Consider the following 27,290-nt stretch of genomic DNA (forward strand, 5'->3'; position numbering starts at 1 on the left):
TCTGAGACTTGGTGACTGCTTGTCATCCGGTAAAAAGCAACAGTATTCCTTGCTTTAAGTCATCTTCAGTGTGTGAACAGATACATGAATAGAGGGAGAGGAGGGGGAAATCAAGCATGTCACTGAAACACGAAAAGCCACATTAACATTTGATGAAATGCTACATGCATGGTAAACATTGTGTATATTTCCAAAGATGGGGACCATCAAGTACAAATACTTTGTTATTGTACTTGTAGAATTTTCAAGTATCTGTACTTAACTAGAGTATTTATTTTTCTGACAACCTTTTACTTTTTTAAGACAAATCTCTCTTCTTAAAACTCTACATTTTCAAAATGGGTACTTTACTAACTCATTAAGGTTTGTTATTTTCTGTGACTGCACATCTTGACAATTCTAATAGATTTGAATCTAAATGAAGGAAACATTAACACATCCTACTGGTGTATCCATCACTGTTGCCTTCTGTCAGCGAAGAAAGAGACAAAAATCATACGATTTATACATCATTGACAGCACTAAACTCAGAGGTTAAAATGAGCCCTAGTGAGCTACAACAGTGTTTTTGGTGTTGAAGTCCACAAGTTGTGGTCATGGTCATCATCTAGCTAATGCACATAAAGAGTGTAGGACTAATTTTAGGTGACAAGTAATTTCAATATTTTGACATTTCTAAAGGGGTCAGAATACCCTCTACATTGGTCACTTTGCGCACTTCTGTAACATCATCACACAGTCACTACTACAGGGAGTGCAGAATTATTAGGCAAATGAGTATTTTGTCCACATCATCCTCTTCATGCATGTTGTCTTACTCCAAGCTGTATAGGCTCGAAAGCCTACTACCAATTAAGCATATTAGGTGATGTGCATCTCTGTAATGAGAAGGGGTGTGGTCTAATGACATCAACACCCTACATCAGGTGTGCATAATTATTAGGCAACGTCCTTTCCTTTGGCAAAATGGGTCAAAAGAAGGACTTGACAGGCTCAGAAAAGTCAAAAATAGTGAGATATCTTGCAGAGGGATGCAGCAGTCTCAAAATTGCAAAGCTTCTGAAGCGTGATCATCGAACAATCAAGCGTTTCATTCAAAATAGTCAACAGGGTGGCAAGAAGCGTGTGGAAAAACCAAGGCGCAAAATAACTGCCCATGAACTGAGAAAAGTCAAGCGTGCAGCTGCCAAGATGCCACTTGCCACCAGTTTGGCCATATTTCAGAGCTGCAACATCACTGGAGTGCCCAAAAGCACAAGGTGTGCAATACTCAGAGACATGGCCAAGGTAAGAAAGGCTGAAAGACGACCACCACTGAACAAGACACACAAGCTGAAACGTCAAGACTGGGCCAAGAAATATCTCAAGACTGGTTTTTCTAAGGTTTTATGGACTGATGAAATGAGAGTGAGTCTTGATGGGCCAGATGGATGGGCCCGTGGCTGGATTGGTAAAGGGCAGAGAGCTCCAGACGCCAGCAAGGTGGAGGTGGAGTACTGGTTTGGGCTGGTATCATCAAGATGAGCTTGTGGGGCCTTTTCGGGTTGAGGATGGAGTCAAGCTCAACTCCCAGTCCTACTGCCAGTTTCTGGAAGACACCTTCTTCAAGCAGTGGTACAGGAAGAAGTCTGCATCCTTCAAGAAAAACATGATTTTCATGCAGGACAATGCTCCATCACACGCGTCCAAGTACTCCACAGCGTGGCTGGCAAGAAAGGGTATAAAAGAAGAAAAACTAATGACATGGCCACCTTGTTCACCTGATCTGAACCCCATTGAGAACCTGTGGTCCATCATCAAATGTGAGATTTACAAGGAGGGAAAACAGTACACCTCTCTGAACAGTGTCTGGGAGGCTGTGGTTGCTGCTGCACGCAATGTTGATGGTGAACAGATCAAAACACTGACAGAATCCATGGATGGCAGGCTTTTGAGTGTCCTTGCAAAGAAAGGTGGCTATATTGGTCGCTGATTTGTTTTTGTTTTGTTTTTGAATGTCAGAAATGTATATTTGTGAATGTGGAGATGTTATATTGGTGTCACTGGTAAAAATAAATAATTGAAATGGGTATATATTTGTTTTTTGTTAAGTTGCCTAATAATTATGCACAGTAATAGTCACCTGCACACACAGATATCCCCCTAAAATAGCTAAAACTAAAAACAAACTAAAAACTACTTCCAAAAACATTCAGCTTTGATATTAATGAGTTTTTTGGGTTCATTGAGAACATGGTTGTTGTTCAATAATAAAATTATTCCTCAAAAATACAACTTTCCTAATAATTCTGCACTCCCTGTATTTATGCCCACCATTAAGGCACAGGAAGCTGCTGCAGTATTCTCCTGAACGATAGGTGTCGCTGCTTAGACAGCACTGCCACATAATCGCTATTACAGGAAGGTAAGAAGTCAAAACTGGAGGCAGACTTTGCAGTGTGAATGAATCTCCACAACTGCTTAAGTAAAGGATATCTGTGCTTCTAATATCTCTGTTCATTTCAGATATAATTCAATGATGTTACTTGCTTAAATCTTTTAAATCTGTGTCTGGATAAAGTGAAACATTACCCTCGGGGAAGTTGCTAAGTCGTGGCAGCGTGTCAATGTTTCTATTGATTCTGGTCAAAGCTTCATCTAGAGACTCTCCGTTAACCTTTACATCAGCCGTTCCTTCCAAAGGCCACAGGAAGAGCTGCAGGGGAAACAGAACAATCTCTTATTAACAACATTATTCTTATCCGCTTTGTTTATTATAAACATTTTTTATATGACAACAGGAATTATGTATATAATTTATAATGTAGAGAGTAGCTACCTCATTGGGGGTACACATATGCTTGACCACAACTTCAAAGTGCTCCCCCTCCTGTTGCAAGTTTGGGTAGGTAAAGGACCCCAGCATTAGCTCCTCTGGGTCTCTCAAACCCTGAAAACACATCATCATTATTGGTCCTATACCCCATCTGCACACTAGGTGGAGTAGAGACTCTGATGCATCTACATAGGATCTATTTATGCACACTATAACACGGGAAACAGATCTAAAGCATAACTTGCTTTAATTACTGTAAAAAGCTTACAGCTTGAGTAATATTATAGGTCTTATAATATCAATGAAAACTGCCTCCAGGTACATGAGAAGATGACCTTGATGGTGAGATCAGCCAAATTTACACATTTCTTCAGTCTTATTATTATTATTATTATTATTATTATTATTATTATTATTATTATTATTATTATTATTATTATTATTATTATTATTATTATAATACCTCAGTGTTAATATCCCAGACGTCAAAGACGGGAGCAGTAGGCATCACTGTGAGGCGCTGCAGAGAAGCACACATACTCCTGAGTAAATTACTGGCATTGCTTAATTTCGGAAAAAACAGTCTATCACACACAGAGACCTTATCTGGTGACACAGTCCGATCCATGGAGGCATGTTCATGTTGGCAGAGGATCCTGCTGAGGCTCAAACCATCTATGAAGAGCTCAACAGTGACAGGTCCTCTTGGATCAGCTGGCAGCTCCTACCACACGAAAACAAATGCACACAAGGGATCATATACATATAATTGTCCACATATGTTTATATACAATGACTCATTTGTGCATTTTTACCACAACGTTCATATCCACACTGCGGTTTAGTAACACCTCTCTCATCAAGGCCACTGCATCCTGCTGCCATTTACCACCAACCTGAAGAAACAGAGGCGCAAAAGTAGAATTATTTCACTTTGATTCTATTGTATTCAAGAAAAACATTGTAATTAGGCTCTCATTTTAGAAACTATAACTGGCTTTATGGAGGAGGTAATCTTCTGCTGCTCTTCAGGGATAAACATTTATTCCATCAGCAGTCTTTTTAAAAAAAAAAAAAAAAAAAGATGGAGTGACAGACACAATCTCTTCCTTACAGGGTTGATGCCAAGCAGCTGGCAGATCATGCAGAGCTGAGGTACATCGTCACACAGGAGGATGGGGTACACATGAACCACCGGGATGTTCTCCACCAGACCATAATCGACATACTGCACCTGGTAATATAAACATGAACAAAAGTTGTATTAACGTACCATCAAATGAATGTTTTTAAATGTTATATGCAGTTTAGCATATAATATTGGTAAATGGACTGGTTCTTATATAGCGCTTTATACAACTTGTTCATTCACCCAATCACACCCATTCACACAAGCACTTTTCTAAGTTGTCAGTGCTACCTAACTAACATTCATACACGTTCACACTCTGATGCATGCATCGGAGAGCAACCTGGGGTTGGTATCTTCCCAAGGATATTTGGCATGGAGACTGGAGCAGACTGGGTTCGAACCAACAACCTTCCATTTAGTGACCCGCTCTACTACCTGAGCTACAGCTGCCATTGATGACATATTGTAGTTGGAATACCAGAGATTATTCCATCAAGTGTAACTATTGATGGTAATACTAAATAAGCAACATATATTACTTTTTATATCACTAAAGCTAAAAATACAGTCAATTTATACTCAGTATCTTACAGAAATCTATCCATTGTCTGGCCTAGCAACCACTGTCTTGGTTTTAGCTTTTCTCTTGTTTAAATGGAATTCCCTACCTCCTGATTTAAGAAACATCTCTTCCTTCTCTCTTTTTAAGTCCAAACTCAGAACCCACTTGTACAAAATAGCTTATCCCACATAACCTTTCCACTCTCCTATTTCATTTGCTTATGTCTTATGCTTTTGTGATTCTGTAAACTTCTTGCTTTTATGTTGCTTTTATTCTACTGTGTACAGCGACCTTGAGTGTTTTGAAAGGCGCTTTCAAATAAAATGTATTATTTATTATTATTAAATGCAAAATGCATTTACTTTAAAAGCACTAAAGGAAATTAAAAAAAAAAAAAAAAGGACCTTAACATGCCCTCCCAGCACTTCCAACAGCTGTCCTCGGTACCACAACATGTCAGGTCCAATGACAGCACAGCCCAAGACTGATTTCCAGGTGTAGGGCTTCTGTCTGGGCAATGCCTTCATGCTCTGCTGAATCCTCTCCTTAAGCTGCTCCAGCTGATAACCTGACAGATGACAAAATATACTTTAACTTTCACTTTAGACAGGTACACTTAATCAACCTAATACAATAGAACAGATACAAACAGCAGCACTTTCCAGGCCTATTAATGACTGTTTTTAACAACAGGACTGTTCTTAAGGTCCAGCCCTGACAGCTAACGTTGACAGTTACTTCTCCTTAAAGCATATGCAGCGCAGTTAATATATTTTAAGCCCAATTTCCTTTCTATGATAAGATGTAAGCTATGCAAGTATGTAGAGGTAAAAAAATATAAATAAATAAAAATAATGGCGTGATCTTTTGTGTACCTGCATTTTGTGTTCTCACATAAATGAGACCGTCCTCTCCAACAGCAGAAATGCTTATCTGAATGTGACCAAGACATGGCAGCTCTGGGGGTTGGTACAATGAAGTCTTTACCTGCATACACAGACACACACAAATATTGGCTTGGAGAATTATTATATACCACATTATCATTAATGACATTTTTGTCTATTTTTATAACACAAAATCTTGGTGTGTGCATAATCACCTTCTCAGCTGTCATAATGGAGCGAGGGGCTGGTTTTGGAGGCATGTGACCACTGACAGTGGATGACTGGAAGGGGAATGAAATAACAGGAACAGATGGGGAACTGGTTTCTGTCTCACTCTTGTTTTGTACCTCTCTCACTGTAGATGGTGGATCCATGTCTTTGGGTTGCTGAACATTAATATTGCTGCAACAGGGCAAAGCCACAAACAAAAGACAGGATAAACATTAGAAACATTTGCTTAAACTGGAATATCAACTAGTGGTTATAAAAAAATAAATAAACTCTGCTGTGTCTGGTTTTCTTATATTTACAATATTTCTGATGTTTTGCAATGTCTACCAGAAGTACAGGGATTCAGAAGAGGTTAAGAGAGATTATTTGGAGAAGGAGAATTAAGCCTGTGCACACCAACACACCTGACCCCACAATGCATGTGGAACATGCACTCACACACCTTGGTTTTCTTTGCCTGAGCGCGAGGCCTTCACTAACCAGAAAATCTGCAATGCTGATAAACTCTCCCATTCTATTGGAGCAGAACAAAGTGACAGGTACTGGACGCTCATCTGTTAACTCCTTGAAAATGAGAAAGTAGTAGAGAGAAACACACTTTGAAAAGCAGAAAAACAAACAAACAAACAAACAAACAAACAAACCCCCCCACCCAAAAAAAACAGGCAAAAATCACAGTAGAAAGAAACTGGGTGATAACGGGTGGAAAAGACAGGAAGACCTTGATCGTCATAACAGCCGAGGCTCCTGTCAAGTAGTAGGAGAATGAGTCACAGGCTGTATTTGTCCAGGTAGATCGGCCTCCCGTGGGCCTAAAAGGGACAAAGAGCAAATAAAAAGAAAAAGTGAGAAAGAAACACAAACTGGAGTAGTACACCTTTTATCCAAACCAGAGTACTGAAACTGTATGGCAGCAAAATCAAGCTGTCACATTATAGTAAAACTAATGGGGACACATCTATATACACCATCACAAAACTGTAACAGCACATTAACTGATTAAAAACTTGAAGAAAAAAAAAAAAAGAAAAAAAAAATCAGAGGTTTACTGGTTAACATAACTACTATGATCATTATTACTGTCAAATTGTCATACTGTGGCATTACATTTAAATTAAACAACCTGGCCCTACTTCTTATTGGCAAATATATTATACGTGTCCTTGTTTGTAATTAAACTCTGTGAGTGTCTGTGTGTGTGTAACCTGATGTCGTTAAGAGTGCACTCAAGTGCTAGGGAGCCAATCAAGGAAGATGGCAACGGTCGCAGGTTACTGACATCGATCTTCATCATCTTTCCGTGATCGCACAGTCTCACCTGGTACCAGCCAGCAAAGACATAATCAGTGTTGATAATGCTATAATTATGCATTTAAAGAGAAATTCTAGTATGTCTGGACAGCTGTTATGAATCAATGGTTTGACCTCATTTTGCACCCTTAGAGGTAACAGAAAAAGTCATGCATAACAATGTAAATCAGAGCAGTCCGACAACCTTCCCATTAAAAAATAAATAAATTTAAAAAAATCAAAAAATCTTTATTATCTGAAAGTATCAAGCTACAGTTACTATTATATTCAACTGCAAATGATATACATCTCTGCCAACATGCAGTTTGTTGGATTTAAAAAAAAGATTATTTACATGTAACACTGACTTTCAGTGCCATTTAACTCTTGGATTAAAAGAAAATAGTTTGATGGTGCTTTTTGGGAGCAACACTTGTTTTACCTCTGCACTGTCGCTAGATGTGACGTCAGAGCATATCTGTGCTCTCTCCCAAACTCCATTGAAGAGTGCAGCACAGTACATGTCTGCCTTCCATTCCACATCCTGGGGCTCTATACGTGCACACTCCTGCTTTACCAGTTCACATATCCTGAAAAAAAAAACAAGCAACATGACAGTATATATAACTCCAAAGGGGTGTCAGGACCTCCTTAACAACTGTAGAGTAACTTTATGAATTTACAACATAAAGTGCCTTGAGGCCCAACACCTGTTCTTTTTTCCTCCACACAGTTTCCTCAAATTTTTAAAAACATGCTGCACACAATGGCAAGATATGTCAATTTTTCTATTAATATTAATTCTATTAATTTTCTATTTATATCTGTCAACTATTTGAAAAAACGTGGTTGTGCAAAAATAGTATTACATCTTTAGTGTTTTTCATACATCCAACTAAAGAAATGGAACAAACAATGTGTTTTGGCTGCTACTATAAAAGTTCTGATACAATTTAAAATTAATTATTTGCTTTTCATGCCTTGAGTTGGCCATTTTTTTAATGCTTGAATGATTCAGAGATCAGTTTTAAGTGACTTAAGCAAAAAACATTCCAATGAAAATGATAAGGTACAAAGAGCGGACTGGAGAACCCAAGACCACTTAAAAATGACAAGAATGTCTGGAAGTAAAATAGAAAGAAACAAGAAGAGGGTCAAAACATTTACACAGTATTATATTATGGGAGTACCAACCAACTGCTTTATATGTTGTGATTTGTGTGTTAGTGCTCAATAAGAAGAGGGAGGAAAAAACAAAACAAAACAAAAAAAAAACAGTTCAGTTCTTAACTTGCATTTCAAGTCAGCCAGCCAACCTATCATACAATAAAACAGCTAAATCTAATTAATCTACAACCTAAATTACTTGTAAAGATACTAATTGGCTCAGCCTAGATCCAGACTTAAATCTAGGGGTGACTGCGCTTTTGCCCTGGTTGCACCTAATCTGTGGAACAACCTTCCCATCGCTATCCATGCGTCAGACTCCATTTTATCTTTTAAATCCCATTTAAAAACTCACTTATTCAACATAGCTTTTCCATCTAGTTAGTGTCCCCATTTTATATGTGGTTCAATATTTTATTTATGTACTTCATCTTTTAGCTATATCTGTTCTTAGTAACTTTGTTCTTATATTCCCTTTTATTGCTGTATAATTAGTGCCCTCAACCTGATGACATATGTAGCACTTTGTTTTATTTGTATTGTATTGTACTAATAACTGCTAACAGGACTAAGTAGTAAAGAATGAGCATTTTGAGTATGAGTATAGAAATAAAAGGTGAATCAAATAGACCATTACAGCAAGTCTGGGATGGTCAATTTGGTAAAGTAAATCCGTTGGGTATCTTTCTTCGCCTTTAGACAATAATTCTGATGGCAAAAGAACCAAATGGGACAGGCAAAAAAAAAAAACAAGAAAAAAAGAAAAAAAAAGAAAGGAGTATAGAAAAGTACAGATAATTCTTGGATGAATGACCTATCTGTATAAATATTTCATTCAAGAAAATGATATAATCATAATGACCGTCTTGCTTTTTCAAAGCTGACCTTTTGAGCTGAGAGTCGTACTGGGCGACGCGGACATAGAAGCTGCTTGGAGAGTTGACATGGCAGACTCTCACTTTCAGGTCTTTGAGTTGGGCAGGGAGCTTCAGCTGAGGCTCAATTGGGTCCTCTTTTTGGTTTCCAGAGATTATTTGGTCTGGGACATCAACTAGCCCTGTTGCTAATCCAACCTCAAGTGGAGGGTCCCATATGGCTGAATCATCACCAGAGGGCCAGGCATTCTTAGGGTTCAGGCTACATCAGAAGGGATGTAAGTGGACAGTGAAAGAAGAAAATTAAGTGAACTGGAAACAATGTACATTAAATTGGCAGAAAAGTGCAATGATTGATTGTAAGGAACAAAACAAAGAACAAACTCCCCCCCCCCAAAAAAAAATATAAATAAAGAGGTACAACAAGCACAAGATACATTAAATTCTTAAAGTTAGAGCATGAAAAATACTGCATCATTTGACTGCAGTTAACTGAGTTCTGTTTTCTTACCCCTCCGAACTCAAGAACATAATCCTAGCTACGGTGGCTGCTGTTCATCTTTAGTGAATGTAGAATGTCAGTCCCCTGTTTACCTCGCATCTGCCAATATGTGTTCATGTCTATTTACTGTGGGGGAGGCTATAAAACTTTGTGAGAAGAGCCCGGGGTGAGTCAACGAGTCTGTGCAGCTCACCTCTGTCCAATAACAGCAATACTGAGGTGAGTTGCTGATGATATCCTGAACTCCAGCAAAGAACTGTAACGTTTACTGATAGTTTTAGCCGGAGTTACTGAAACTTTCTTTGAACTTGATCTAACGTTGTTGGACTGAAAGCGAATAAACTCTAATGCGGTGTGAGAATGTAATGAAATTGTTATCAGATGAGAAGTGTGACCTTTAGCTTGCATAATGTTAGCTTCTAACCAGCTATAGTTATACCTCATTGTCAGTTGCACAGAGATAGGAGAGACATGTTTATTCTGCTGACATGAAGTAATTGAGACAATATCAGGAATAAATTTGCATATTTATGGAACTTTTCTGACGTTAGGTCATGAGATGAGGCTAGAGGTGAGGAGGAAGAGGATAACCTTATATCCAGATACTGGTAACATTGCCTCTTTTCCTTTTCACTTCTTTGGTGAAGGGCGCCCCTTCTCAGATGGTAAAACATAGATCCCTCATATCTCTAATTAAAATCTGCTTCCACAGCAAGTGAATGTCTACAAGCTCTCTTTTTCTCTGCCTTTGGCGTGCTATGTGGCTGGTCTGTAGCCACATACATGAGCCATGATTAGGGGCAATGGTGATGTCCATCTAAGCCACTGTATTCAAGATTTGGGTTAACATGGCAGCTTCGACTACCCAGTACCCATTTTTAATTGATTAATTCTAAGTTTACAATCATTTCATTATGATCAATTTGTTGGAAACATTTACCCGCTAATCAAATGAATGCCCTTATTTATCATGAACACTTTCTATTGCAAGTTCTATATCAAACTTGGGAGAACTAACCTCTCTTTGAAGCAGGCGAGCTCCTCTTTGACCAGCAGTTCAGCAATGCTGGTTAGTGGCTCATTCACTTCACCTTGAAACAGTTTGACTGGGAGAGGCTCAGACTTAGGGCCTTGTCCTGGAAGGAGCATACACACAACAAAAGATGACATAAATGGCTTTTTTGTGTGCTATGTTTACAGAGGAACATATGTTTTACACTTCAATTAACAGTACCTGTAGCTATAATAGTAACCAGTTTTTGGTTGGCTAGGCTGATGAATCTGTTAGTGCACGCATCGGTCCAAGACTCTCCATCCACAGGAATCACATCAGACAAACAGCAGTTGATTGCCTGCACACAGGAAGTCATTTCCTGTTGACTTAACCCAACGCTATTCAAAATTTTAACACAATATAAACAAATACACATACATTTTCATTTTATGATAAAATATTAAACAAAATGCCAAAATAAGGTGGCAAATACACCAGACCAGCCCACCCAAAGCGCTTTGAGGGTCTCGAAAAGCGCTATATAAATGCAATCCATTATTATTATTATTATTATTATTATTATTATTATTACTATTATTATTATTATAACTAAACTCTATATGTGGGAAACACTGATAACTTTCAACCTTATCAAGGAATGAGCACACACCCTCATGTTAGACCATTTTAATTGAACTGAACTGGAGTCAGAAATGAACTCATTTTACTGGATGATTTTTAGGCATGTTACTTTTGTTCACAACTTACAGATACTGTAGATTCTGTTTACATGCAATAAATTCCGATAATGAATAATAATTAAAAAACAAAAAATACATAAAATTCTGTGCTCTCACCCTTGCAGGAAGGGCAAAGAACTCATCTTTGATCTTCCTCAAGTCGCTGACTGACAAGATTTTCCTGTTGCCTAAGTCAACAAACTGAACCTCCACTTTTCTTCCTCCTGGATGCCCTACACAGACACACACAGACAAACAGTTACATTAGTGTACAGCAAAAAAAAAAAAAAATGTTTTGCTGAACAAAGGTTTAAGAAAAGGTTGAAGATTAAGTGAAAAAAAAAAATTATGTATGAAGAAATATCTTCATGAGAAACAATGGCTCTGCTAGTCGATAACAAGTATTTGCAGCCTGAAAAATTGCATGGCAATCTGCTAACAACCAAAGAATCACAAGTCTTTGGTGCAGCATTTTCTATGCAACTAATTTGCGTCAGGAAGAGCCAGAAACCACTGCCAGCCATTTTCCCTTAGCAACCGATGCTTAGAACACATCCAATGTGAGCTCAATCTTGAGTCATTTTTGCATGATGTTACATGGCAAACCCCAATACCAACAGCCTAAAATGAAAACCCACAACCTCGACAGCCTTAACTAGTAGCATGCACACTTATAATCATTTTCTGTAAATGTTTCTGTTGTTTTAACAAAGCCAAATGCTTACTGACTCAACCGAATAGTTCCAAAGTTTTAACCTAACCTAAATTAACTCCAGTCGAGGATGAGAACCACGGAATTGTTTTTGTTTTGCTAACAAAAATGCTGCTGCTGTTAAATAAACAAATGTTTCTGATTAACATTCAGTTGTCATTTTTTTAAAACTTGTAACAGTGCATGTTTTAACTATGCAGCTGTTTAACAAATTATGAAAAATAGAAAATGTAGATTTAGCACCATTTTATCTGTTCAGCTGCTTTTCAAACACTTATGTCCACTAATTACAGATTACAAAAGCCCAAATAATTTAACGCTGTGTGGGACAGGGTTTAGCACGATTTTCTGCCGTTTTATTTGTACAGCTGAGAAGAGGGACATAAACTTATTGGTCTCTCTCTTCTCTTACCAACTGTGTGGTAATGCAACCTGCATTCTAGCAGGCGGACTGTGGAAGCAACACAGTAATATCAAATGAGATATTGGGAAAATTACTACTTCCTACTACATTATTATATCAGACCACTAAGAAGTGCTAAATAATAGGTATGGTAAACAGGTAAAAACATTTATTCAATCCTTGACATGCTCACCCACACACTTACCTGTCACCTGAGCTCTGTACCACAGATCATCATCTAAACGGGCAACACAGGATTGTCCAATCACAGGGCAGTAGATGCTGAGCTTGTCTTCTTCAAGCAATGCAAGATCATTGTAGAACTCTTGAAGCTTGGCTGAGAGCAACATGAACTCCATGTTGTCAACCTGGTGGCGATGTTGGAAGATAGATTCAGTTAACCAATAAGTGTGGGAAAAATTCAAAATGCTATCTCTGTCTCTATAAAATAAATCTATCTGATCGAAAAATCACTCATCTTTGGAAAAGAGAGTTTATTACAGAGAAATGGCTCTTTCCAAAATAAAAGCTATACTATACGCTTCTTCTGGGCTATATTCTCAGCAGCATATTAAACATATCAGGTCCCCATAAGGAGAATCATGTGCTAACGGCTGTCTAAATGACTCAGGTAAAGTTTGTAGCATGCGTGCTTGTTGTTTTGGTCTGCTTCCACTTGTCTTTGCACTAGGATGATGTCGGCGTATATGCGCAGTCATATTCGTTGTGTTCCCACTAATGCTGTCAGCGTTAATCTCATTAAAATGACATTAACGCCATAACGCGGCAAATCTCCGTTAACGAGTTACCGCGGATCGCCCCGTGCGTGGGGCTGGACGGCGTCAACACGTTAACAAGCTAACTGCGCTGACGCACTAGTTCCCACCAATTGAGCATTGCGTGGCACATCCAACATACTGTTTTACTTTTGTCCATGACGCGCTTACCATCAGGGTCATACTTCACATGAAAACCAAAATAGGTCCAAAGGCCAGATCTGAATGAGGGTGGGGGGAGGTTCAATTTTGGGTAGCGTTGAGGCAGTTGGCATGGTAAATGGTAAATGGCCTGTATTTATATAGCGCTTTACTAGTCCCTAAGGACCCCAAAGCGCTTTACATATCCAGTCATCCACCCATTGACACACTGGTGATGGCAAACTACATTGTAGCCACAGCCACCCTGGGGCGCACTGACAGAGGCGAGGCTGCCGGACACTGGCGCCACCGGGCCCTCTGACCACCACCAGTAGGCAACGGGTGAAGTGTCTTGCCCAAGGACACAACGACCGAGACTGTCCAAGCCGGGGCTCGAACCGGCAACCTTCCGATTACAAGGCAAACTCCCAACTCTTGAGCCACGATCGCCCACATGTTGCAATGAGCTTAGCTTCTGTCTTGCTAGCTTGCGCTGCGCTCAGTGGATCTGCACCCAACAGTGCAGATCCACTGAGCGCTCAACACAGACAGCATCGTCAGAAGAAAGTTGATAAAATAAATAAAAAATTTTGTATTGTTCAATACATATGCGTACCGAACCGAAAGCACTATATCGATACATGTATTGTTGCACCCCTAATAATTCCCCCCCCCCCCCCCACGCAATGCAATTTGTGTATTTTTTTTATTTAAATTCTATTGCTGGCATCTGGAATTAATTGGAGGATATTACATATTTATTCATGTTCATGTGTAGTACCAGGTTGATGTAGAAGTTAGCAGGGTTGTTGATATGGGACACCATAGCACTGATCTCGCTGTTAATCTTGGGATATACAGGAGGGTAGTACAGCAGAGGCTTCCTGCTCAGCGTCACTGGAGAATAAAACCTATGAGCAGTTTTTGGGGGAAACCTAGACAAGTTTAGGCCATTTTGGTGACAGAGCTTCAAAATAAATTTATATTCAGTCCTAATGAATAACATTTAATTCTTATGGGTTTGGGTTATTTGGACATTTATGGGTACCTGGCTACTTCAATGAAAACAAGATACTCTCTGATAGAGATGAATACACTGGAGCTGAACTGTTCCACGGGAGCTTTCCGCAGGTCTACCAACAAAGACTCTCGGTCCTGACCCAAAGGCCGCATCTCCACTGCTGCAGAGCCAACCACATTGCGGAATTCAACCTGTGCCTCTTTACTCCAGCCCTTTGTCTGTGCGCACACGCACGCGCACACACACACACACACGCACACACACACACACACACACACACACACAGATAATATTTATCCACAATAAAAAATACAACTAACATTTCAAGAAGCAATGAAAAACTAGTATCATCTTTCACTGGGAATAGAACTTTTAATAATAATAATAATAATAATAATAATAATAATAAAAACTCACTGTTTTCCTTCATTAGAAATATCTCATAAAAAGCATATTTAGGTTCTTTCTTGTACTTTCTGAAATACTGGCACGTGAAACTTAAGAAAAAGGAGCTTTTACTATATCGACCTTCCAAGAAAGTATTCTTCAAAATACAAATTCTATATCCGTCTATAAATTTCCGCAGTCTTACCACATCATAAGGCACCAGGTCCTTGAGTGAACATCTGATGACCATTGGGGCAAAGTGAGCCAAGTCATTTTTTACGGCTCTACCCACTTTTCTCAGCTGGTTGTTCACAGCACTCAGTGAAGCCTCAGTAGCCCCGTCTTCGCTGGTAAATTCATCCAAACAATACAGAATTAACTAAAGCTAAGAACAGGAAACTTCAAACATAGTATACTTATGTGCCACTTCTCTGATGAAAAAGAAATGAACAACACACAGAGTCAAAATAATCTTCTACAATGTCCCAATTTCTTGGGGGAATTGGGGTTCTACGTTCACTGCAGTGCGTGTGTGTGTACCTATTTATGGTGATGCTTTTTGTGAGTCCATGATCAAGGAAGAAAACTCTGATACTAGCCAGCTGGGTGACTGCACAGGTTTTCACAGGCTCTAAAGAGCCTTTCTGCAAGACTTCGACCACTCTAGCCCGACACCAGTGGCCCTCGTTCCACTTTACACAGATCAAGGATTCTGCAGAGAAACCGTAAATCAAAGAAAACAAACAAATATGACAATGTCTATAGCCATTCTGAATTAAAAGTATGGCTTGATGCATTCTCAGTAGAGCACGGCGATATGACCAAAAATATTTATCACAATATACATTTGAAAATTTGCAATAACGATATAACTGATGATATAATTGACACTAGACAAAATACTTTACAACTCCACAACTTTATTAGTCCAAAAAAAAAAAAAAAAAAAATCATCAATGTATTTTCACTTAAACAAGCAGCTTTTTTAAGTGCATTAAAGTTATATAAAAAAAAAATTAACAGTGCAAATGCAAATTCCTTGCCAACAGTTTAACCAAAAGGCATTTCCAGTGGAAATTGGCTGACATATCCTCAGCATAACCCACAAAACTTAAAAAGAGGTTATACACACACAATACGGTAATGTTATGTTGAAGCGAAGTACGTATCACTCCGCGAGGCTCCTGCCTACGGTAGCCGTAATGCTCCGTCAATCCATCAAGCGGTGCGGCTTCGTAGCTTAGCAAAGTCGTACTGAAACATTTGACAGATTTTCAAGTGCCGTGTACATAAAATCGTTTCGAGGTCAGTAAACACAACCAGAATTCATACATAAGGCACACGAGATTATAAAGGACACTGTCGATTTTCAGAAAAATCAAAGGACTGATTTTAAGTGTGCCGTATTTTCCAAAAAACACGGTAATAACGACGGCCCGCTAGCATGCTCTACCAAAAATAGTGCTTTGTTGTGTATCTGACGGATGAAAGCCAAACCAGTTCCACACCACTGAAGTTGCAGCATTTTTACAAACCAATTCTGGTTCATCCGTTTCATTTAACGATCCACTTTCGCTCTTCTCATTCTGCATCGCCGCCATGTGCGTATGTAAACAAAGGCAATGCGCATGTGTGTTTTACCCATATTCTATCGCGATATTTCATTTTCCTATCGTTGCCCAACATTACACCGGTATTACCGTGAACGGTATGATATGGCCCAGCCCTAATTCTCAGTATATGGAAAACTCAAGCATAATCAAAAAGGGAACAAGGAAGCAAGATAAAAAATATAAAATATTGAAAGCTGCCAGTGCAACCCCTCTGCCTACTAGTAGGTGCATTGATGGCATAAATTTGAAAATCCTAGGTGACTTCCATGAGTTATCACATGCAGATGACCTCCGACCTTGAGGTCGAACTAACTGAGATTTGAACTCATCCAAGATTTTTAATAGATGCACTAATGGTACCAATTTGAAAATCCAATGTTGCCTTGTTCTCAAATTTTCTCCCAGCTGTTCATTCTCCTGGCAGGGTGACAACATTAGTCTTTTACCACCGAAGTATAATAAAATGATTTGCAATGTATTTTTCTCCACCCAATATCAAACCAATAGTAATTAGTTCACAAATTACAAAATTCCTAAATTATTGAATATCCCCTTTGCATTAACTGTCAAGTCATTTTTATTCTTACAGTACAAACATTTTCCAAGGGAGCACAATTAAATTCAATGCCACTTTGTTACCTTAACTCATTAACAGTTTACGGACCAATTTACATTATCTAGCTTTGATTAAAAAGTATTCTCATGAACCATTCACTTCATAAATCCTGACACGCTGCTCTCTCCTATATAAGCTCCACACTACTGTCTGAGCTTATATTGTTGTTGTTTGCACTAAGGCACGTAAAATGGCATTATGATAGAAAAACAATATGGCATTCTTATATCGTGTAAAAAATTTATACTGCTATTATTACAAACGCTATAATATAGCACAGCTCAAATGTGGAATATGTTTAAACTGAAATGTAAAATTTTCACACAAACCGAAGTGCACACACACATACACAAACCTGTTTCCACTGTGTCCTTTACAGTGAAGCTGCAACCATCTCCACTGCAGAGTTGGTTGATTTTGTCTGAAAGGATCTCACTTTCTCTCCTCTCAGCCACAGACTGGACATAGAACTGACTTGGATTCACAATGTGGGTTACCACCACCCACTGTGTGACTGCTAAAAAAACAGACAACAAATGGTTTGTCTTATTTAGAGCATGTACCAGTTAATTTTAAATGATGTGTTTTTTGCTGGTTGACATTATGCTTATTGATCTACTTATATTGACTTTATCTTTATAACGATATAACACTATATAACAATTCCTTACCACTTCTCTTAGTAGCAGAGAACTGATGTTTTCTTCTCCTGTTAATTCTTAGTTTGTCACTGGCCAGTTCAGGCCCAGTTGGAGGGAGGGCTACAGGAAACATTTCAAAATAGATTAAAGCTTCTCTTTTGCCTCTATTTTAAGATTCTATTTGGCTCAAACATCATTTAAGAAAATCAATGTAAAGAATGTACTAACAACAAAGCAACACACCTTGTCCCTCATCTAAAAAGTCCTCAATAATCACATCTGGGCTTCCAAGGTCTGAAGCTGAGCTGTGGCGAGAAAGGTTGAACCTGCAACGAGATCTTGGGCTTGGAGAGGAGCCTCGTGATGATGGACTGTTAGCTCTTGGACTCTGCTGGCGCTGCTTTGGTGGGGTGTGGATTTTGTCACTGCGTGGAATACACCTGCTGTTTCTGCCATCTGGACGTTTCAAGTGAGACTTTCTACCAAACCTGCCTGGCTGGTAGCTTTTGGGTGGGGACTGAGCCAGGCTACAACAAATGTCACAAGTTAACATGCCTTCAAAAATTAAAGGCAATACAGATGGCACCAGCAGTGCACTGAAAATTAATGAATCTCTATTGAATCTTCTTTTGCCCATATTTCAGTATATATGTGTACTTACATATGTGTAACCACAATGTGTATATGTTTTAATGCCATATAAATTCTATTTATATTGCACCCAAATCACAACAACAGTTACCTCAAAGGGCTTTGACAACAGAACAACCACGTATTTCAACACAATCCTATAGTAGCACATTACCACCCCTTTACTAATACATTGTGCCGCAAATAAAACTCAGAGCATTACTACAGTAATGCTTTGCTTTCAAACAGCCAGATTTTCATGTAGGGTTTTAAGTATTCAGCAGTAGTTCTCCAGGCTTTGTGAAGGTTTTTCACAGGTTTTCTTTGAACATTGTCCACTCTGCTTAGTTTCAGCCCAGTCCTTCTACTTGCCCATTTTCAGGGTAAATTTTTTGCTTGAGCAACTTAACATTAAACCTATGAACCAACCATTTAAAAGATAAAAAGAAAAAAAAAGGAAAAAAAAGCACCTAACTAAAGAAAGATGAACCAGTGTTGTGTCCATACATAACAGATAGCAGTTAGCAAAGAACCGATTTGAAGTTGTATCTTTAGGGACTTTGTTACCTGTTGAACAATTGTATTTCTTTATTTCTTTAACTGAATCTATGAAAAGAAATGCCAAAGATAACCAGGCAAGTCCTAAAATGCTATTATTGTAAAAATACTATACTACAACCTGGTATATACCAGGTTGTAGTATAATATGTTCTATGCATCACTGGAGGGACCAAGACATGCGTGAGACCTTAGGGAAAAAAAGTGTACAGCAGATGAACAGTATCTGAAAGTCACGTCCTTATAAAAATAGGGGGAAAAAAATCCAGCAATTATTTGAAAAAGGACTGGAGAGAGGCATCTAGGCTTCCAGTTCACCCATCTACTGTTCACCAAGGACTCATCAAAAATGGTCTCAGTTGAAGTGTGGGTGTCAAGAACCATTTTTTAACTGAAGGAAACTGAGAAAAAGCTGGGATATGCCAAATTAACCAAAAACTGGACAGAAAATCAGCGGCAACAGGTCTATTATAAATGCCACCATCACGTAATACCATTGGGAAAGCTTCTGATTGGCATTTAAAAGCATAACAATAACCCTAAACACATTGCCAGTGTGGAAAAGAATACATTTCAGCCCACCACAAATGAGTCATGAATTTGGCCTCACCAGAGGCAGAATTGACAGAAAGTAGAAGTAAGGCAGCCAAAATCCAAAGAAGAGCTTTGGATGTCTTTCCAGAAGCCTGAAGAACTATTCCTGAAGACTACTTAAAGGTATAACCAGAAAGCTGCCTAGAATAGCTTAGGCAGTGTCAAAGAATAAAGGGGGTTGAACCAAATGTTGACTTTCAAACTCGTTAAAATTGTAGGAACTCAGTTTTGGGCTTACTGTATTTGCACATGTTTACACATCTTAATAAATCTCTGCAACCATTTCCCCATTTTTTCCCTAATAAAAATATTTTTAAAAGATGATGGGTGACTTAAGACTTGCACAGTTATGTATGGTAAAGTACAAGTTAGTAAGTAAAAGACCATTAGCTGTAATTAATGCATATTCTGCATATAGAAGTCTATGGCACAATTCTTTTCTCAACTGCTCAAACAAACAAAAAAGGTAAGAAAAATCTTAAATCACTTGAAAGGGAATAATGAATACAAGTGGAAATCTATAAGGGATAAATTAAACACTCACTCTTTTGGGTCGCTGACTTCCATCTTCAAGGACAATGCTAAATTCCCATCTAGACACTCTAACTGGAAAACACAGCTGCAACACATACATAGATATCCCAGTTTTAAAATATGTAGAGATAAAAGTATATCACTCATGCACTCAGACTCCCGCACTTTCCTGCACACATTATTGTTACTATTTTAATATGTCAATATACTATTGGGAAGACAGTAAAGAACTTGTTTCATGTATAATGGTCGTGTCCAAATTCATGGGCTGCATCCTGCTGAGGGGCCTTCGCGGTCTACGTGGGCCGGGTCCTCAGAAGGTCTGGTAGGCCGGAAGTAAACGGCTGTGGAATTGGACGGTCTAGCCTTCTGATTATTAAACTCCACCGCTGTCTCGGTGGAGTTTAATAAACTCGGCCGTCTGCTCCTTGCTATCTAAAATATGACAGGACACTGGCGTAAATTGTCAACCATCTCACACTTCTGTTTGATCAGTTTTCTGTTTGACGTTTATTCAGCTGTGTGAAAACCAAGGAGGAACCCACCCGGGGGATTAATAAACTTTTATTTTATCTAATCTAATAACTTTAATCTCAGCCAAACCGATTTACTCACGAACAAACAAAACACTGAAAAAAGCCCAATAATAACATTTTTAGGTTGTCTAAGTGACTTTTATATTACGTTTAACCTGAGTTGCGAAAGTCCGCGGTGATCTGAAAATGATGTGCCGGGAGTTGTGCCGTTCTCGGCAGCTTCAGTGACCCTTGAGCTCCCGGCTACCTATCGAGCTGGTGGGTAACATACGTCTCCGAAAACGTTGCCGCACTTTTGCAAATATGCGATGTCTTGATAAACCGAGCAGATATTTGAAGTTTACACACCCACATTCTCGCCTGAAAATATGTTAAAAGCTTATTTTGTGACCCAGAAAGATTAATAAGAGTAATTTTAAAAATTAGTAGCGGCCGCCATTGTTGAAAACTGGAATTGGCTGAGCCACGCTATGAATTCTGGGATATGGTGGGCCACGAAGGACACACCCGACCCATCCTTCAAATTAGGGGAAAAGGAGGACGCATTTGTCGGCTACATTCGGAGGAGTCTACGAATTTGGACAGCCTTCGGCGTGTCGCTGTGACGTAATCGGTCAACAAATGCGTCCTCAGGAGGATGCAGCCCATGAATTTGGACACGACCAAAGTGTTCTATATATGTCCCCTACAAACCAAACAATAACAAACCTCATTCCAGTCCCCATGGTAATGCATTTCATATCAATCAACTGATCATCCACTGGAGCCTGCAGTGTCTCTAATACCTATTATTCAAAGAGAAGCAGCATATTTCAGAATTCACTATATTGTCTTCTTTCCTATAAATTATTAAAGCAGCAGGTGAAGTCACATCAATTTGTTACAAATTTTACAGAATTTGACATATACTGTGTGAGGAGGAATCTGTCAGGATGTATGTAATAATAACAAACACCTTATCTAGTATGCAGTACTGCTCCAAAAAGGGGACACGGCGCACTTTTCTGGCCATCTGTATGGCAATCTCCAATGCCTTTATTCGCTCCTGGATGTGGCACACTGCTGCTTGGCTGGATGAGAATTTTGTCTCCAGTTCTGTCAGCTGGCTCATCTGTGCGTCTTTCCTGTTTTTTTTTTGTTTTTGTTTTTTTGGGGGGGGGGGGGGGGGGCAAAATTTAAAGCAAGTAAAAATAACAACAACAACAAAAAAAACCCTAAAGATGTTTCTTGGATGAAAAACCTTCAAAAAAAAAAAAAACAAACAAAAAAAATGATTTTTAAAGAAGTCCAGTCCCCTTCTCTTCAAGCTCTTAAGAAACTCTGATAAACCACTTTTCCAAAGGTGAACACAGGATATCATTACAAAGCCTTTCTACTGAACTACATTTTGAGACTTTAACATCCATACCAGTTTTGAACAGCATGTAAAGCCTTGTCTGCAACTTGCTTGATCTCCATCTCCAGCCGAGCTACCTCTCTCTTCACTTGTTCTTCCAGACCAGTCGTCAGTGTCTGCACAAATGAAAAATATTTATTTGCAAATCCAACAACAGTCTCAAAGAACATTTTTTGTATTATAATTAATGTTATGTTAAATAACATAAACAGTTAGTGATAATATTCTACAACATGTGTTCAGGTTGTTTTTATCTTGTTGTACGACACTGTTAAAATATAAAGGCGGCGTATAAAAGATAAAAAACACAATTTGCCTAAGTTATCATTCAAAGACTTGGGAGCAACACTTAACCCACAAAATCAATGTTAAGGACCTATTGCTAATAAACCTTATTAGTTACGATTTGCTCTATCAGTTGTGAGCTTTTAAGCATTACATTTGATTTTTCCTTTTTTTTTTGGGGGGGGGGTCTTTTGCAACTGTCAACTATGAAATCAGTTTCAGGTGTGGTATATAAGAAAGGGATTTTTGGATGTTTTCATTTAAGACAGCTTCCACTTTTAAAAAGACAAGTATGGAATGCAGCTTTTACCTCATGGATGTGCACAAGCTGGGCAAGAGTTTCTGCAGCCTGAGCCAATGCCTCATCTACAGTCTTCTGAATCTTCTCAATATCAGCTGGCTAGAAAAAAATCAGCATCAGAAATCTTACTTCAACAATTATTAAATATTTGCCAGTCATTCGTGGTTAGTACTAAAAGCATGTACTAATGAGAATAAGTCAAACATTTATGCCAGTAACTTGAGAAAGAAACATGTAGTGCTATGCTTGAATGTCATCTCACATAACATGCTGGAATAAATATATGTCACAGTCAATGTGTTAATGCAGTGTGCTAAGTAATTTGAAAATTTACAGACATGTTTGACATTAACAGCATGCGGTGTGAAAACAACTTTCTTTCTCCACTACTAACCTCACCCAAACTTACCTGCTCCATATCAGAGCTGACATGAGTGTCTGTGGATGGTGATGCCTTGTTCTTTTTGCGATTCTTTGATTTGTCACATCTGAGGTTTAAGAAGAGAAATACCAGAAAATTTATCATAACAAGAGTACGCAGAGAGCTCAACTTCATATTTTATGATGTTGTTTTTACAAAATGATGACATCAGCCTTTTATGGCATCATTGTGACGTTGTATTGAAGAAGAAAAAAAAAGAAAAAAAGAAAAAAAAAAAAAAGTGTTGTACAGCTCTCTCCATGCCCTGTCAACCTAGGTACTTATGTCACCTAAGGCCTATTGATGTGAAATTTGAAGATGATCTATTAAAAACTGTGGGTAATATAAAGTTTTTACTGATTTTCACATTTGGTGTGCCCTTCACCTGATTTTCACCAAAATAAATCAGCTTGAACTGGTATTGGTATCTACCGTCACACAAAATTTGAAAATAATATGGTAAATGGCCTGTATTTGTATAGCGTTTACTAGTCCCTAAGGACCCCAAAGCGCTTTACACATCCAGTCATCCACCCATTCACACACACATTCACACACTGGTGATGACAAGCTACACTGTAGCCACAGCCACCCTGGGGCACACTGACAGAGGCGCCCCAGGGTGGGGCGACTGAAAACTGTGGGAGCTAGGCTACTAACAACCAGACAAACAAACTGAACTGACAACATACTCCCTCCCTTCAGGGGGAGAATAAAGACTCTCTAATGATACTGTAAAATCTATGGCACATTCATTACATGCAGAGGAGGCAAAATTCTTAACAGCACTGAATTTCCCGGAGGAACCCACCCGAGGGATTAATAAAGTTTCATCTAATCTAGCATTCAACTTCTGATACAGCAGTGGGTTAGCTCAATAGTCAGAGATGCATCTTACCTTTTCATCTTATTCATTTTAGTAGTGTAGATAAGGCCTATGATTCTGCTGTCTTCCTGCAGACCATACACTTGCCCTTCGGGAAGAGTGGACACAACCTGCAGGGAGGATCAATTTGATAGCTTACAATCACCCTTTGACTTTTTCTGCAATGAAGAACTTTGATGCAAAACCACATCAATAGCAACTGTTGCTGATTTAGCTTGAAAAAAAATAAATAAAGAAAAAGCTACTTTCGGTCTGTTCGAACACAATGTGTGTTATGTAAAACTACTAAAATATCCAGTGACATTACAACAGACAACAGCCATGTGTTTCTAGCATTTCTTGCACATCTACACCTACCCTTAAGGAAAGTAATCATTTCACATTTATACGTGAAGTGCTTTACAAATTAATAAGCCACTAATTTAGTAATCTATGATGAAAGTGATCCTTTTAAATTTGCTACTGTCAACAACTGAGTTGTGGCCTCCACTGAATGGAAAGACAATTTTTACCTCACACTCTGGACATCTGATGACACTGTCACATTCAAGAGACTGCAGGCAAACTGTGCAATAGATGTGGCCACATAAAAGCACACGAGGGAGATTGCCAGGGATATCATCCTCTGTAGGAAAAAAGAAAAAAGAAAAAGAAAAAAAGGGATAAACTTTGTTTTTGTTCCCTTGAACTTTGATCTTAAAAAGATATATTATCAAAATACAGATATCTTATCATGACAAAATGTTATCACTGGTTGAATACATTAGTCCGTAATTTACCCAAATTTAGCTTAGTTGTTCTGGACACAGTACTTCAAAAATGAATGAAACAGGAAACATTGTAGTTAAGTTTTTTAAGACAATGTTTAGCTAAATGACATGCAACTAATCCAGAGGTTAAATATGGACAACTGCAGCTGATTTATGACCTAAAACTTTGTATTGGTCTAAATGAATTTAGAGCTATTCTGTGCCTGTGTATGTACAAATTCCTGTATGATATGTCTGATCACCAAGGGGAGGGGGGAAGGCCTGGCTAGGACACACCAACACTTGTAACGTGATCTGGGAGTAATACCAATTTTGACAAACTACGTGTGGTCGACTAAGACAGATACCGAAATATATTTAAAAATCTGATATATCAGCTGATTTTCTTTTTCTGTCAGCTCTGCTCAGCAGGTTGTTGTACTTGTGACATTACACTAGTACAACAACTAGTGTGGCCCTTTTCAACAAAGTTCGAACAAAATTCCGTTGCGGATACATATTTTGGTGACAGTGAAGTTATTTATGGGCAACGTAGGTCGATTATGACATGTGAAACAACAGCAAATGAAGAGTGAAACATCGCATTGAATATGAAATCAAACGAATTATTATGTATGATAATACTGTTTTTTAAAAAACATAGAAGCTGTATGTGTTATGACCATTACAGTAATGAAATACTGCCAACAGGATTGCAAAGTGCCATCTGGTGGACAAGCTATGCAACACCAACAGTCATAGCATATTTGAAGGGCGTTTCTGTACCGGTTTCTATACCGGTTTTTATAACGCCATATGGAAAACGTAACTACGAACTTTAACTTATTAAAATTTAAAATTTGAGACATGTTTTTCTCTTGTCCCAATTAAAACATTTTTATGGGCTCGGTCAATATACTTGACAATTTTAGTTCTTTCTTAGGTCGCTACATGACAGAAGAATACACATTCTGAAAAATTCACAAGTTTGCAGTTAGCGGTTTTCGGCAAAGTTTGACATGAACAAATTTGCATAATTAGCTAACTTAGCGAACTGTTACCGCTGCTAGCTAGCGAACAGAAGTAAGTTATACCGTCATGTAAGACGGTATAACGTGTGTTAACGAGTATTAAATTGTAAGAAAAACATTTTAAAACCCCTACCAGGAAGCGTGAAGGCCTCCCCACATAATTTGCAAATTGCAGCGCTGTGGTTTTCGCCTCTGTCCATCCTTGTTGAACTGCCTTCCCTAAACTGATATATCGAGAAGGTTCTCCAGTTTTTCTTTGTCACGTGACGGTGCAGGTGCGTTTACTGCCCAGGCATGTTCATTGCGTCATTGAGTGATGAAACACTTTTATTTACAGAACCGTTATTAATTTACTACATTGCTTTAATGCTCTGTTGCATCAATATCCATTATATAAGACAGGCAGTCACTTTTTAGAGTCATATAGTGTAAATATAAAATAATAATAATAATAATTACAAAGAAGCAAAACGATAGCCAAAAGTAATTGCTAAATAGCTGAAAATTCAATTTTCTTCAAATCATTAGCAGTAAAACCAACCTAGTGCCAAACTTCCTGCCAAATTTTTGTAAAACTATCTACTTAACCCTTATTGTTCCAAGCCTGAGTCAAAATTACCTTACAAGTTCACATCCATTCTAGGAAAAGTAAATATTTATAAAAACTGTATAATGTTGTGAAATCAAATCTAAACCATAGATGAGAAAATAAAGATCGAATTCACTCATTGGCTATTTAATCAGCAACTACTGAAATATAAACCTTAGACATACAATTTGAGGCAATAAGGCTGAAAAATTGAGTCCTGATTTTGTACACTTTTTGTGAACACTTGGGGGCACCAAAGATTAAGGCAGAGTCGTAACGGACGAGTTGGAAAAATATATTCTTGTGTTTGCGCAGATACACTCTTTGACATTCTTTCTTCTTCTTATCTAAAGTAATTTAAAAAGACTGATTATGGAGTGACCATTTGCATTTCACCCTTGTGAATATCTCCATAGATCTGCTCTTATCCCTTTAGTCATCCCTCTAGGTTAAACATTACAGATGTTCTGTGTGTCATAGGGGGCAACATTGGGGAGATTTCTCGCTTAATTATAAGGACAAATGCTTGTGTTAAAAAAATTGTACTGATTTAGCATCTTCACTCTGGTCAAGCAAATAATAATCTTATTATATTAAAATAATATGAATTAATTACATGTAGGCTTAAAATTTCTGGTTTATCAAATGCCACTGGGCAGACTCTATTCTTCCTCTCCTGCCTTGTCTTTCTTAGTGAAGTTACCTCATCGTCTCCCATCTCTGGTGTGTATGGATGTTTTGAAAAATGCTTAAATACCCACTGGAAGCTCAGATGTGTTTCATAGGTCTGAATGTACAAACTGCATAAGTTGGAATAATGTGAATCTGTATAATTTTGTTTTTAGTGTTTTGAATTTCTCACCCATCTCTTTTGTATTTTCTCTCACAATATGCATTCCTCTTATTTGCTGTATTATGTATTCTTTTGTTTTCTCTTGAACCGATTTTCAAGTCTTCACAGCAATTCTAATGGCAGCACTTTGCCCCTTCTTCCATCTGAGCACAGCTGCCAGCAGCACCGCTGCCCGAGGACAATGGCAAGCTACTCAGTGAAGCAGCAGTAACTGGGAGTGACAAGGCAGTGGAGAGCAGAGAGGCAGAGACATCAGATGGTAAAGGTAAATCATCTGGTATGCAACACTGCCAAAATGTAACCTTCAGAGAGTATCCTTCCAGGTCCATTAAGGGCGGAATAAAATGGCAGTGCATGAAGAGGGACTTTTCATCACGAGCTGGCAGGATTCACCTCCAAACAACAACATGAAATACATGTTT

The 27,290-nt window shown here is 38.4% G+C and overlaps 1 protein-coding gene across 3 annotated transcripts in view; it reads right to left on the bottom strand.

The window, feature by feature from the left end:
* Nucleotides 1-25,692, bottom strand: part of rnf17 (ring finger protein 17) — a 29,195-nt gene extending 3,503 nt beyond the window's left edge. The window contains exons 1-34 of one of the 3 annotated variants that reach the window (XM_040034729.1): nucleotides 25,560-25,692; nucleotides 24,159-24,271; nucleotides 23,659-23,756; nucleotides 22,749-22,827; nucleotides 22,349-22,438; nucleotides 21,766-21,869; nucleotides 21,313-21,481; nucleotides 21,066-21,142; nucleotides 19,832-19,906; nucleotides 17,749-17,831; nucleotides 17,536-17,625; nucleotides 17,220-17,381; nucleotides 15,176-15,347; nucleotides 14,841-14,982; nucleotides 14,276-14,466; nucleotides 14,009-14,138; nucleotides 12,504-12,678; nucleotides 11,313-11,428; nucleotides 10,696-10,813; nucleotides 10,480-10,597; nucleotides 8,970-9,221; nucleotides 7,360-7,507; nucleotides 6,833-6,945; nucleotides 6,349-6,439; nucleotides 6,070-6,191; nucleotides 5,612-5,798; nucleotides 5,385-5,496; nucleotides 4,914-5,077; nucleotides 3,930-4,049; nucleotides 3,631-3,711; nucleotides 3,417-3,539; nucleotides 3,279-3,335; nucleotides 2,819-2,929; nucleotides 2,572-2,695 (exon numbers count right to left, since the gene is read on the bottom strand). In XM_040034729.1, the coding sequence (XP_039890663.1) occupies nucleotides 2,572-2,695; nucleotides 2,819-2,929; nucleotides 3,279-3,335; nucleotides 3,417-3,539; nucleotides 3,631-3,711; nucleotides 3,930-4,049; nucleotides 4,914-5,077; nucleotides 5,385-5,496; nucleotides 5,612-5,798; nucleotides 6,070-6,191; nucleotides 6,349-6,439; nucleotides 6,833-6,945; nucleotides 7,360-7,507; nucleotides 8,970-9,221; nucleotides 10,480-10,597; nucleotides 10,696-10,813; nucleotides 11,313-11,428; nucleotides 12,504-12,678; nucleotides 14,009-14,138; nucleotides 14,276-14,466; nucleotides 14,841-14,982; nucleotides 15,176-15,347; nucleotides 17,220-17,381; nucleotides 17,536-17,625; nucleotides 17,749-17,831; nucleotides 19,832-19,906; nucleotides 21,066-21,142; nucleotides 21,313-21,481; nucleotides 21,766-21,869; nucleotides 22,349-22,438; nucleotides 22,749-22,827; nucleotides 23,659-23,756; nucleotides 24,159-24,271; nucleotides 25,560-25,626 (4,174 nt within the window). In that variant the 5' untranslated portion in view covers nucleotides 25,627-25,692. Of the gene's footprint in view, nucleotides 1-2,571; nucleotides 2,696-2,818; nucleotides 2,930-3,278; nucleotides 3,336-3,416; nucleotides 3,540-3,630; nucleotides 3,712-3,929; nucleotides 4,050-4,913; nucleotides 5,078-5,384; nucleotides 5,497-5,611; nucleotides 5,799-6,069; nucleotides 6,192-6,348; nucleotides 6,440-6,832; nucleotides 6,946-7,359; nucleotides 7,508-8,969; nucleotides 9,222-10,479; nucleotides 10,598-10,695; nucleotides 10,814-11,312; nucleotides 11,429-12,503; nucleotides 12,679-14,008; nucleotides 14,139-14,275; nucleotides 14,467-14,840; nucleotides 14,983-15,175; nucleotides 15,348-17,219; nucleotides 17,382-17,535; nucleotides 17,626-17,748; nucleotides 18,033-19,831; nucleotides 19,907-21,065; nucleotides 21,143-21,312; nucleotides 21,482-21,765; nucleotides 21,870-22,348; nucleotides 22,439-22,748; nucleotides 22,828-23,658; nucleotides 23,757-24,158; nucleotides 24,272-25,559 lie in introns of all 3 variants that reach the window. The other 2 variants (XM_040034728.1, XM_040034727.1) reach the window with 2 other exon arrangements.
* Nucleotides 25,693-27,290: the final 1,598 nt, after the last annotated feature.

Source organism: Simochromis diagramma, unplaced genomic scaffold (assembly GCF_900408965.1).
Source record: "Simochromis diagramma unplaced genomic scaffold, fSimDia1.1 OVJJ01000091.1, whole genome shotgun sequence".
NCBI classification, from domain to species: Eukaryota; Metazoa; Chordata; class Actinopteri; order Cichliformes; family Cichlidae; genus Simochromis; species Simochromis diagramma.